The sequence below is a fragment of the Mycteria americana genome, chromosome 3 (assembly GCF_035582795.1).
Source record: "Mycteria americana isolate JAX WOST 10 ecotype Jacksonville Zoo and Gardens chromosome 3, USCA_MyAme_1.0, whole genome shotgun sequence".
NCBI lineage: Eukaryota > Metazoa > Chordata > Aves > Ciconiiformes > Ciconiidae > Mycteria > Mycteria americana.
Genome location: NC_134367.1, coordinates 54,638,642 through 54,652,189, shown reverse-complemented (window position 1 = coordinate 54,652,189; position 13,548 = coordinate 54,638,642). Strand labels below are relative to the sequence as shown.

The 13,548-nt window shown below is 39.6% G+C and overlaps 1 protein-coding gene across 1 annotated transcript; it reads left to right on the top strand.

Moving 5' to 3' along the window:
* Window positions 1-1,700: 1,700 nt before the first annotated feature.
* HS3ST5 (heparan sulfate-glucosamine 3-sulfotransferase 5) lies at window positions 1,701-7,318 on the top strand. Its single transcript, XM_075497331.1, has 2 exons — window positions 1,701-1,807; window positions 6,388-7,318. The coding sequence occupies exons 1-2, from the start codon at window positions 1,701-1,703 to the stop codon at window positions 7,316-7,318; spliced, it is 1,038 nt and encodes a 345-aa protein (XP_075353446.1).
* Window positions 7,319-13,548: the final 6,230 nt, after the last annotated feature.

Below are 13,548 nucleotides of genomic sequence, written 5' to 3'. Positions count from 1 at the left end.
GCTCCCAAACTGTGCCCTGGAGTCTCGTGAGGGTTTTCTGGGCCAAAACTTTAACAGTATGGGCGGGACAAAGAAACACTTGCAGGGTCTGTTTAACAGTGGCAAGTCACACCTTGCACTCTCACTACTCATTCTGCTTCTGTATATAGTCATATGCTTATAATAATCTATGCCAGTCTTGCTTGATGCAAGTCCTAAGGCTGGAAAAGAAGAAACTGAGCTGCAAAAGGAGCTTTACTAGTCATAAAACATAAGAAACTTGACATCAAAAATTGTTCAAAGTAAGTCCAGTCAAAATTCAGAAAAAAAAAAAACAGTTTCTGTTGAAACTACTCCATAATACATTAAATATTCCCTGGTTGAGGGAGTGAGAATATGGATGAGTAGTTCAGGTGATTCCAGTTTATATTTATGTTTTTTATATTAAGAGGATCAATTTGGTGATTAAAGCATTCATTTGGTAGGTAGACAATACGGTTTTACATCCCCTGAGCCAGTGAGAGGATCTGAACTTATGTCTCCTGTATATTTATAAGAAAGCCCAGGATTGGTAGAGAGTGAAGAACCACATCATCTTGGGCTGTGCTCTGAAAGGAGGGACCAATCTTTCTCCTCAGTTCTTGTAAGAAGGTATTTAGGCATCCAGCTCTGAGTCTCCTAAACAGTTCTGCAGTCCTGAACACAAACCTCATGCCTAAGAAAGAGTCAGGCTAAAGAGAAACAGTTTTACTCAGCACTTCCCTCTACCTTACCCAGTGACCTCCTGGTTATTCTGGTTCAATTTTCTTGGGACAAGGTCACATCTTTTGACTCACACCTGCCTCATATCTAAAGTATTTGAAGCAAAGCTCATTTGTGGGCTTTAGATGATCTCTGGTGCATTTCAGAAAAGGAAATTTAAGTCTTGTTGCAGAAATCTGGGGATATAGGCACACTCAGTTCAAGGATGCCAGTTTGTGTCTCATCAGGTCTTGAGGTGACAGCCAAGGCTGGTGTGGGGCTGATGAGGTGCTTAAGGGGTTCTCCGCAGAACAGCCCAAGCTGACAGCCAGCATAGGGAGAGCTGATAGGATGCACTGGTGTCGAAAAATCATCTTTGTAGCCACCCCAGCTACATGCTTCTCAGGCCTGTCATCAGGGGCTTGCTGGCACAGATCAGGAAATACACCATTTTAGATTTCTCTCCAGCTTACACTCTAATAATAACAGAGACACAGTAAATGTGCCCCATACACTGTGTGCACAGGACCTGCAAGCCTAATTCCTGGTTACTGATGCCTCACTTGGCAGCAGAGCATTTAAATCTCTGTTGAAATCTAGCCCAGACTGATTCTGAAGGGCTTAAAGTCTAAACATATTTACCTAACAAGAGATCCTATTACAATACAAGCCTCTACACTGTCAAGACCCACAGTGTGGCTATCAGACAGCCCTAGTAATGGTGGGTGTAGCTGAACTGTCACCTCCAGAATTATCACCCTATCCCAGATACATTCCCTGGTGTTACCATGTGGGACAGAAAAACAGTAGCAAAAAAAAAGTTTTAACTACTTATTTTGCAGTTTGAAAAGATTTTGCAAGTGTGGCTTAATCACTTGCAACAACTGATTAAACATTACCCTGCACATTGCTTTCTGATGAGTGTTTTATGTGTTCTTGTCTCTGCAGACTGAAGAAGTCCTGAAGATTGATGGAGGGCCATGCTATTCAAACAGCAGGCGTTGCTGAGACAGAAGCTCTTTGTGCTAGGCAGCCTTGCTATTGGAAGTCTCCTATATCTAGTTGCCAGAGTTGGGAGCTTGGATAGGTAAGTCATTAAGTAGCTGCTCTCATAATTATAAATGGGCTCAGATTGTATGAGTTTTTGCTTAAAGGCTCTGATTTTTTTTTTTTTTTAGTGTCTATTCCTGTATAAAAAGACAGAAAGACTGTCTATTCTAGTATTAGTTGTCATTGTTCTTTCCTCCCCTTTGGAGAAGAGAGTAGGAAAATAGAGTCGCAGGTCATCCCTGTCAAAGTATTTCTGTCTGTCCATTTGTATTCTAAGCACATTGGCACTTGTTTTCAGAGAAGAAATAAAACAGCATCCAGTAAAAATGTCATTACAGTAGCTCATTTTTGTCTGTGTGCATCTGTGTGTTGACCTCTAGTTTCAGCAAACAGTTATGATGTATTTATATATCATCTTTTCTAAATTTATGAGCAAGCAATTAATGTGCTACAGTGGTAGTTAAAATTAAGTACGAGCCTGCAGAGTAGCTCGTCAAGTTTTGAATACTATTTCACTTGAAAGATTGCTTCAGCGTTTGAGAATTTTAACTATGTTAATTAGCCAGTATTTTCTGGAGCTGGATGTGCTAAATAAGTGGGGTTTCTCTGCAAGCGATTTCCTGGAGAGCAGTAGAAAACCCAGCAGAGGAAATCAAAGATTATTTGGCGCTTTTGACCAGACTGAGTTTTGACTGGTTATTGACAGTGCAACAATTGTGCTACCTGCACTGACACTGCTGTTTCTGTCACCTTCAAAATGGGCTGGGATTGCTCTGGTAGGTGCTACACAAAGACAGGATTAAAAAAAAGCTGTTTCAAAAGAATGAATGAAACAAGACTTCAATATTTTCAGAAGCTGGTAGACAGCTTGCCAGTGCTAATGCTCTATTAGTGTTCTTCTTTTAAATGATGGAAAATATTAGTTGAGTTCAAAATTGTGACACAATGCTGTGTGAGTATGCAGTGCATGCAAAGTGAATTGGAAACCGAGCTACCTAGTGTCCATTGCTCAGTAATGTTCATCTCCATCTGACGTCACTGGGTGCCTTCTTCAGCTGCTTAAATCCACTCCAGAAGAAGAGGGAGACTGTGCACTCAGCTAGGACCAAGTACATTGCAAATTAAGCCCCAGAATTTATATCTTTTTCCCCTGGTGGTCAAAGCGTCTCTGATGCTTCAGAGGTGAAAACTACACTGAGACTAAAGTGATTCTGTAAATGGAGGCAGAATGCCTTCCTGGTCCTGCAAAAGTATATTTTATGCTCAGAGGCATGAAATCTAATTAACCTTATGCTATTATCTATGCTTGCACATCTTCAGAATTTACTGATGGCTATAAAATTATCTCGCCACAGTATTTGACTTGCTGACCTCCTGCGGCAGTGAATTCCACCAGTTTCATATATAATGTTGCCAATGGCAGTAAAATTCAGTTTCATTCTCTTGCATTACCCAGTGTGAAAAATACCACACTGCTAAAAAGCAGCCCTTTATTTGGACTGGTTATGAAAGAGAGAGAGAAGGAAGCACTAGAAAGGATGAGACACAGATGACTTAACTGGAAATGTTCTTCTGCCTCAGCACTAGGGCACAGTCCAAACTTGTTGAGTCTGTCAGTAAAAGGACACTGAGTGGCTTCAATAGACTTTGAAATAACTAATTGTTCGGGAAGAAATCCAGATTCATTTATGCTTAATTTATGCAGGTCCAGTTTGAACAAGAGAGCTGGGGATGGCCCACATTAAATAGGCTGAGATTAGGCTCTTCAACAGGAATGCTTTGAGTTTTCTTAGGCCCAAAGGGAAATTACCACTAGCTTATCTGAGTCATTGAGTCATAAAGTCCAATAAGCTGAGCACTTCCCTCCAGGGGAGGCCGTCATCCTTCAGATCCTGAGTGCATGGAGCTGCTTCACATGCGGGAGCTCAAACAGATTCTGTGCCTGGCAATGTTGAGAAGTCTTTGAGTTGCCTGACTCTCTCATTGGCAGTACGGGCAGCCTCTGCACCTGATTTTGATGCTCCGAACTGCTCCTGCTGGAACCAGGCTCATAATCTTTTGCCACTGTGACACCTTCATTGGAAGCAAATAACAAGTACTCTGGACCAGGAGAGACAGCACTAATGCTTGGCATTAAGATTGCCCAGCCGTACTTTAGTTGTCTTGAAATTTGTCAAAAATATAGTTCCCTGAGATTAACTGTTCTATGGTGGGCTTTCTCAAGAAGAATATTTGTCGAGTTTTACTGTAGCAGTTTGAGAAATTGCCTATTTTGGGAGAGCAAATTCAGTGATATAATAAAAGTTGTATACTCTTTCTTTGCAAAGGACTCTGTTAATTTAATGGAAAAAATGACTCAGAGAATCAAAAATATTAACATGTTGCAATATAACAGTAAATAGTTACATCTGGGGATTCAACTACCAAGATTTGACAGCCTGCTTAATACCACCACTGCCAAGATCTTTTAAAGGATAATTTTTATTGTTTAGAGAGAGAAGAAAGGGGAAAGAGTAAAAAAACTGAAATGTAAAGTGTTGAGGAAGGACTTTTAACAACATCCAATCTTTTCCCTTAGGCTAGAGGATATCTTGAGTATTTACTTTTAAAGGAAACCACCCTGTTTGACAAGCTGTTGTGTTACACTGAAGGCAGTGCTGTCTTCTTGGGAAAAAAAGATAAAATTAGTTGAGATGGGTCTGAACTGCTGTTGTGGAATCCGTTTTGCTTGAAAACAAATAACAAATACACAGAAGGAGAGGGAAGAGAAGAACAGAGATAGCAATTCTGTTTCTTATGCTTTTAACTGACACCTTGCTGCTGCAGAAAGACTGTCTTACCAGCACACCACAGTCTGACCAAATTGTACCACTGTCAAGTTAAGACATCGCTTTCTGCTTGTGGGTTTGTGTTTTTTTTATTGGCAGGTTTGCATCAGCGTTGCAATGATTCGGTCTTTGCAGCCAAGTCAGGCTCTTACTCAGTAGATGGCAGAGAGCAAGGGAAAAGAAGAGAGTGGAAACTTGAGAAAAGAAATAACAACAGGAACTCACATTTCATCACACCTTCTAATTAGTCTGCAGGACTTAGCTAGAACTCATGTGAACCCAGCAATGTCATCTGGGTTGTTCCTTCGGCTCTGTCTGTGCAGGCTATACCTCTCCGCATCTGGATAATCAAGGAAACAACTAGTGGGTCAGCCAGGGGGGATCAAACTTACTTTGTCCAAGCCATCCATTGTCCTAGCATCAGTGTCAAATTAGAGACTCCAACAAGCAGTGATGGATGGAGAAGCCATAAAGAAATAAATAATTCTGTCCTGAAAGCAGGGTTTGAATAATATACAGTAAATGAGTGAGGGGACGCATGCTGAGAAACCACAATAAATGCTGAATACCTAAACAGCTATTAATGAGCATTGCCCATCTGGTATACTGGTTGAGGCAGGGGTCCTGTGAAAAATAATAGCATGTGGCTGTGTAATTTAAAAACCGTATCATAATACATATGCACAGCGAGCTCATATTAAAATTGCCTAGGCAACCTTTGTTCTTACATATCCTTAATTTTGGAGAGCATGGCTCTCCAAATAATTATTAATATTTTTCTGTAGGACTTTGGAAGCTCTCTCTACACACCATTTTCATCTTCAGTGCAATATTGGCCTGTATAATGACCAAAGCACTGATCTGGGAGTGGAGGTGAGGGCTTATTCAAGGTTCTGTACTAGCAAAATTTTAACACTTTTTCATACGGAATCATTTCTTGCATTCAGTGACATTAAATACAAGAAGGAAGCATTAGAAAAGTGGAAAATAGGTGAAATAATTGCAAGTGAATATAAAAGAACAGCACAAAAATGCAGGGGCAAAAGAAGAAAAAGTAAGGCACAAAATGAGGTTCAGTGGGAGGATACGTAAGTGATGGCAAGAAAATCATTGATGTAATGAGGTAATAAAAGCATTTTTAAAATCTTTTCTTGCCTTTCTTTCTGTGCCTTGCTAATCATGCCTGATTCAGAACCTTGGTCTTCCTGATTCTGTCCCAGAGAAAACACCAGGTATCTTCTAAAGAGGAGGGAAAATATCGAAAGGCGATGCCTAGAGAGCTGGTTTTCATCCCTTTTGCTCCTGTTCACTGAAGAGGCCAACTTTGGATCAGCAGCTAATAAAGTCAACACAATGGGAAGCACAGGAAAGAATTCAGGCTAGAACAGGAAAAATGTTGGAAACAGATGAATTAAATGAACTGGATTTTCAGATCAAAATGACCAAATAAAATTCATCTTAGAATGCTTTAAAAACTGCCTAAGCAATTGCAAAGTAATCAGCAATGGGGGACGTGAAGCAAGGTTCAAGAAGCCCTGAGAACCATAATCATAGTGCCTATGCTTGAAAAGAGCAGAAGGGTGGAGTTAGGAGTTACTCAGCCAAATCACAGCAAAATACCAGAATAAATAATCAAACTATTTGCAAACAATTTAATCACTGGCAGAATAAAATAAAAGTTGAAAGACGAGCACATCACTTCACATTGCAAAAGGTTTCCATGAGTGTAACAGAAAACTTGCCTTAAGAGATATCCTTTTTTTACAAATACCTCTTATTTTGATTGCAGATTGCAGCCCCTCTGCCCCATCGATGGTCGATTTGGACCCCGCAGCCAGGACGAAATCCCGCTGCGAGCTCTGCAGTTCAAGCGAGGGCTGCTCCACGAGTTCCGAAAGGGCAATGCCACCAAGGAACAAATACGACTGCACAATCTGGTTCAGCAGCTTCCCAAGGCCATTATCATTGGGGTGCGGAAAGGAGGCACCCGAGCACTGCTAGAGATGTTGAACCTTCACCCCGCAGTGGTCAAAGCTTCTCAAGAGATTCACTTCTTTGACAATGATGAGAACTATGCCAAGGGGACTGAGTGGTACCGGAAAAAAATGCCTTTTTCTTACCCTCATCAAATAACAATTGAGAAAAGCCCTGCATATTTTATCACTGAGGAAGTACCTGAAAGGATTTACAAAATGAACTCATCTATCAAATTATTGATCATTGTCAGGGAACCTACCACAAGAGCTATTTCTGATTACACTCAGGTGCTGGAAGGTAAGGAAAGGAAGAACAAAACTTACTACAAATTTGAGAAGCTGGCTATTGATCCTAATACCTGCGAAGTGAACACTAAGTATAAGGCGGTGAGAACCAGCATCTACACAAAACATCTGGAGAGATGGTTAAAATACTTCCCAATCGAGCAGTTTCATATTGTAGATGGAGACCGGCTCATCACAGAACCACTGCCAGAACTCCAGCTGGTCGAGAAGTTCCTAAATCTTCCTCCGAGGATAAGTCAGTACAATTTATACTTCAACGCCACCAGAGGGTTTTACTGCTTGCGATTTAACATTGTCTTTAACAAGTGCCTGGCGGGTAGCAAGGGACGCATCCATCCAGAGGTGGACACCTCTGTCATTACCAAATTGCGCAAGTTCTTTCATCCTTTTAATCAAAAATTTTACCAGATCACTGGGAGGACATTTAACTGGCCCTAAACTAAACTTCATACAACACTTTCTGTTGCACCTGAGACATGCAATAAATGTCTCTGCTAAAATATGCACTTTTCATAGACACGGCTATCAAAGTAACTTTTTTTCATGCATACGTGTACATATGCAGTGTGTGACCAAATATACGGTGGGATCAATTTTTTCTACAGAGTAGTAACTAACATAAATTTACTGTCAGCATAGTTGCATCTTTTAAGATATAATAATAAAGGGAAAGGAGGTATTTAGGGAAATAAAGTCAGACACCATTAAAAGGGTCAGTGTTCCTCTTGCTTAGTGAAGCGCTTATGTGACATACTTATTGATCTAAGCAGAACGTTAGTTTATGCCATAAAAATTCATGTCAAAAGTCTGTGAAGCTGTGAGAAAGCATAACCTTCAGGCTATATTTGGTATGTATATTGCTAAAGGAATACTGACACTTTAAACACAGTGCTGAATTTTTACAATGAGAGTGGATAGTACTATTTTCTTATTATTTGAAATGAATATCTTATCTCATACAAACGACATTGTTTCAGAGTTCCTGTGGTGAGTTTGCACTATTGTTTTATTGTATGGACCATAGTGTCACTTGTAGCATGTCAATCATGTGTCAAAAAAAGGTCAAATAAATTTTTTCTTCTATGCTTGTGTGTTGACAAAGCTAAACATCGTGTACATAGTGTACAATGTTTGTAAATACTGGTTTCACACTAAGTAATTCTATTTTGTAAACTGAATATGGCTATTTAATTTATTGTGAAAATTAAATTTATTGTGGTATTTAAAAATGGAATGGATTAAAATTACCTATATGTGCAACAGCTTTTCACCTTTGCTTGATGTATATCAGAGTAGTCCCTCAGCCCAAACAAATCATGTGCAAGCGTGTGAGAGAGAGCTGCACGTGTAAACTTGGTTTCTAAACAGTTGAGAAAACCGATACATGTGGTGAAGCTGAGTTTATTAAAAAACTCATCCATCTGGGAATCTGGTGTAATACACACCTCAAAGAACATTATTGCGGTTCTGTTGCAGTACTTGTCTATAATTAATTCAGTTGCAGTAGCCCGTGAGGCTAAAGAATGACTGTAAAAGATTACTGTAGCCAGGTATATCAGAAAAGCAGAGCCGCCATTAAAACCAAAACGACAGACAGACAAACAAGATTAGAAGAAGAGTCACAGGGACTGAGTCACCGAAAGCTGGTGATGTTTCAGAAGTCAAAGAAAACAGTTGTGATACCTCTGCTTTTATCTGGTAGCATATGCACCTGCTCCAAACAAACAACCACAGTGTTGTTGTTATTATTGGTATAAACATATAGCTCATGTTTCCTTTCAGTAAGTGACAAGAAATTAGCTCAGGAAATGAGTATTTTCATGCTTTATACATCGTATGGCTCTTAAAGATTCATAAGCAAAAGAATAAAAGCAATTGAAAAATGTCTTCTAAAGTAAGAAAAAAGAAAGAAAGAAAGAGAGAAAGACCCAACCACTTTAAAACCAACATCTAAAGATTGATGGGGACACAGATTTTGGAAGGTATCCAGAACATCTGAATATTCTGAGCTATGGTAGCAGAGTAGCTGGTAGTTCAGATTATAAGATGATCAAATTTTCCCTGTGGGCTGTTTATCTTGCTCAGTGATTTGGAAGCATCATTTTTCTAAATAAGTGATTTTTAAATCTCTTGTGAGAGATTGCTACTTGTCTTGCTATATCTTTAATCATACGTGCTACCACTTTGAGCAATGTGCCCTTTCTTCGTGCTGCTTCAGAGCCTTGCCAACACAACACGGTAGAGCATATGTGATATTTTCCACAGTAGCCACAATACTACTCACTCTTTTCCTGTATGAGAGCCACTTATCCTGCCCAGGATATACATCCAGGCATAAAGACTGAGACATTTAACTCACCTAATAGTGTTCAAAGAGGAGATTTTATCCAATTTAACATCTGCACGATCTTCAGGTGAGCAGCCAGATTCCAGACGGCTTTGGGTGATACTTACTGGCTTGATATAGTCCTGGCTACAAACTACGACTAAAGGCCAACATATATTTTCAATGAAAGGGACAAATTAGGCCAAAGTTACCTCCAAGCATGAAATATGCATTTCAAATGAATATCTCTCTGCATTGATCAGAAAAATCACAGAGACTGTGATCTAACAGGCACGACTACGCACATTCCTGTTAAAAGTCAGCTGGCTTAACTCCAGCTTATCATTTGCAATTTTGGAGACACATGGATAAATTTAGGCGATATCTTAGACAAATCTGGTTCAAAAACGCTCAGAGGAATAGTCAGGAATAGCAGGGAAGGAAAGAGGGTTCAGAGGCATTGCAATGTATTAAGCCTAAAAGAGCAGGAGACTGATTCACTTTCACTGAGCCTTCAGTGCAGTGTCCTTGAGTCTTTTTGACATTACCTAGTGAAGAGAAAATTTCAAAACTGGTTCTTAACACATAGATCCAACACACTACCCAAAGCACATTCCTAGGTTAATGGGGATTTTGCTGCAGTATTAATAACTGGTTAGAGAAGTTCTGACCTTATGGTATTTACCTCTTCAGGAGCAATTTGTGAATAATTCATTTCAGCCTCTTTGCTTTGCTTCCCAAATCCTGAGTGAATCATTTCTATTCAAATTGATCATGAGTGTTCAGACTGGGAAGAGTGCTCATAGCTTGAGTTTATGATTGCAGAGTGATGCACAGCTATAGGAAGTTGCAGCTGTTGACTTATGGCATTCAAGTTCTCTAAAGACATTGCATCTTTAATATTTTCTGTATTGTAAAATTGCAGGCTTCACAGCTCTGATAAATGTTTGGATTAAAACTGCTAATATTTCTGTGGATTTTTATCAGATTGTCCCAGCTGCTATTTAAACTACATAGAACAACAATTTGCAGCATAAAAGAATATCAGAGATGAATTTGAAATTGTATTTTCAGAAATCAGTACATAGGTAGATAAAGGACTGATATTTGGAGATCAGGGATTCATTTACCATTAACCCAGTGTACTGCCTTTTCTTAAGGAAAGCAGAATAAGCATGATGAAAATGTATTTGCCCTATTTTAATGGATTTTTTTTTTTGCCATGATGTCTAAGAATACAAGAGAGGCAAGGTTTTTAGCAACATATTTCATCATAGTAGTCCAAGATTTTTAAGAGGCAATGGGCACAAACGGAAACTACAGGAGGCACCATCTGAACATCAGGAAAAACTTTTTTACTGTGAGGCTGACTAAGCACTGGGACAGGTTGCCCAGAAAGGTTGTGGAGTCTCCACCATTGGAGATATTCAAGCACCATCTGGACATGGTCCTGGGCAACTGGCTCTGCGTGGCCCTGCTTGAGCAGGGGGTTGGACTCCCCTTCCAACCTCAACCATTCTGTGATCCTGTGAATATCTCCCTCTACCATTAATATTCTTCTTAAGTATTGCTCATCAGTCCAGTGTTACACAGGCCTCAGAGAAGGTCCAAGCCCAGCGTCACAAGCCAGTCCAATCACTGTTCAAACCCAAGCTGTGGAAGCACTACTGTGCACATGTTTACTCCCTGGCTAGCTGACCTAACTCATGTTGGGAGCCTGTGCAACTTCTTGGAACCCTCTGATTGGAGAAGATAAGGAAGTAACTTAGAGAAACCTTTCTTTTTTCCACCTTGGATGACCTCTGCAGTGATGTTGAGTGACACAGGATATAGTAATACAAGGTCCATAGCAGGTAAACTTCCAGAAAAAAGAATTTAGTGAAGCTCTTCTCAAGAAGCTCACAGTGAGCAATGTCTCTTGCATGGCATTCTCTACAGCAAGACACTGAGGTATACCCATAAATGTGGGCAATAGAGCCATTAAAATTTGTTTCATAGATGCATATTATTTAAAGTCTTTGCAGTTCCAAATTATATTAGCAGCTACTTATAGTGGACAAATGCCTTAGGGATATATCCAGAACATAGGCTACTGAGTGAATGCAAAAGATTCATGTCTGAATACATGTGGTAAAGATTTAACTTACATTGCTTCTCTGTTTTGATTAGAGTTATATGTAAGACCAAAGTGTAGATCATAATTTGAAGAAAACAAAAGCAAAAGTTCAATCAACTCACAAGCATATGACAATAAAGTTTTGGAGAAACTTCCATTCCCTGTCCTCCATATAGGCTCCTTGATACTAATAAGACTTGTTGAAATCATGATTTAGCAAGAGAGATCTAAATCTAAACAATCAAATGCTAGCAACAGTGAGAGAATAAGGCTCCTGTAAAATTGCTGGGAGCTGGTTTGTGTGAAGCTTTCAAATGATGCTTTCGTAACAGATGAAACTTTACTACTTAAATGCTTGTGCACCTGTCCAAGGTGGTAAGCTCAGAACTTTTATAAGTTTTAGGCTTTTCTGAATTCCACAATTCTGTTTCCAGGGATTTTCAGTTTGATGGAATAAACTTATTATTAAACTGAGGTACCTAAATCCCACCCTGAACTCACTGCATCCAGTTATTTTGCAGACATGATTTCACACATGCAACTGATTTATCTCCCATGAGGTAGGGTTGAGTGCTCTAGCAAAAGGTGTTTGCTTGCAGTTTAACAGATATATCTCACTGAAGTTTCAGCAGCGCTAGAGACTGTTCCAGCAATAGAATATCACTGAAACAAATTATCTGCATCCTTGGAGAAGGCCAAAGATAGAGCCATCACTGGAAGGGATTTTTAATACCCACTTGAAAAGTTCAAGGCCCAGTGTCTCCTAAGGCAGCTGATGTTGGAGCAAAGATCAAGCAGAAGCATTGTTTGTTAATGACAAGTCTAACAAATCACTGCTACTGGTTTTGGTACAATGACTGAGAAGCCTGCAGTAACCAGGAAGTTCACAAATGACCCTTCTTGAAGGAGAGGTCAGGAGCTGAAAGTATCTCTGCTTTCATTTAAAATGGGATAAAATGCTATTTCTTTTCTGTGTAAAAAAAGAAACCAGGTTTGTAGAAGGAGCCTAAAATCCCATGGTAGTTTAAGTCAACCCAGCTGATGCCTCCCAAGGTCCCAACTTCCCTGCCCACACAATGTGCTCTTTACCTTTCCTTTGCACTGACTCGTGCTCCTTCCACATGGACCTACTTCAGTTCACTATGCAAGCAGAAGACTAACCTGACCTAAAAAGGTGAGTAACGTCACTAAAACTGTACTGGGTCAGAGCAAAGGTCTTTTCAAACCAGGATCTGTCACTAGAAGTGGCCAATAGCTAATGCCTCAGGAAGGGCATAAAGACAAGTAAAGCATGAAAACATCTCCAGGCTCCAATGGTTTGCAGCCATTGGATGTCTTCAGTGGGACAGTGCAATCTTCAGACGCAGCAGCACTGAGTGCCTTCCTCTTCTGTGTACTTACCCAGAAATCCCTTGAACCCACTGGCAAAGTGTTCCCGAGCTGCACTCTAAACCCTCTTATGTTACCAATTTGCAAGAATAGATGTATAAAATGAATCAGAAAAGTTTGGGTAGTACCCTTAAAATCTGATGATGAATATACTGATATGGTAATAGAAATTTTATTTTCCTTCCCAACTCACTTTGAAACTGCTATGGCTTGTTTTATCAGTTTCTTAAAAAAATACTTGCCACACTACTTTAAATTTACTGGAGATCCCTGAGCAGACTTGGTCCTCCGATTTGTAAAAGACTGCAGAAACAAACTAAATTATGGTAAATTTTACTTTTTAAAGATGTTGTTTGCAGAGAAAAGGACTTCAGGTAAATGCTTTAAAGAGATTTTTAATAGTAATCTCAAACATTTTTTGTTATTGCACCTGTCAACTCCAAGGAGATCGACTGGCTACTGGGTCACAGGGCTGTTAGTCTTCTACTTCAGTGTCACTGTTTAGAGTCTATCACATAAGATTTGCTTCACAGAGGAGAAAAAAAAGATTATTTTAAAAGCTTGGCAACATAGATCTAGTGACTCTCAAATTGTCATACAGGGATTTAATTTTGTTACTGAAGGCTCACGCATGTTACTGAAATAGTGATGTGCCCAAGCTAATCATCATTGCTACCTATGAGTTGAGTTTTTCCTTTGTTTACGAGTTTCTTTGAGGAGATCTCTATGTGTGGTATTCCATCATACACTTCTACCAGCTGATCAGCTCTGGCTTATCTGTTCTTTAAAGCCTGATTTATCTTCTGACAACTTTGAGACAGACATAATAAACCCATC

What these genes read in the sequence shown, in the direction of transcription:
- HS3ST5 (XM_075497331.1), top strand. Translation starts at nt 1,701, where the DNA reads ATGCTATTCAAACAGCAGGCGTTGCTGAGACAGAAGCTCTTTGTGCTA. An exon ending in AGAGTTGGGAGCTTGGATAG is followed by an intron (nt 1,808 to 6,387) that starts GTAAGTCATTAA and finishes TTTTGATTGCAG; the next exon opens with ATTGCAGCCCCTCTGCCCCA.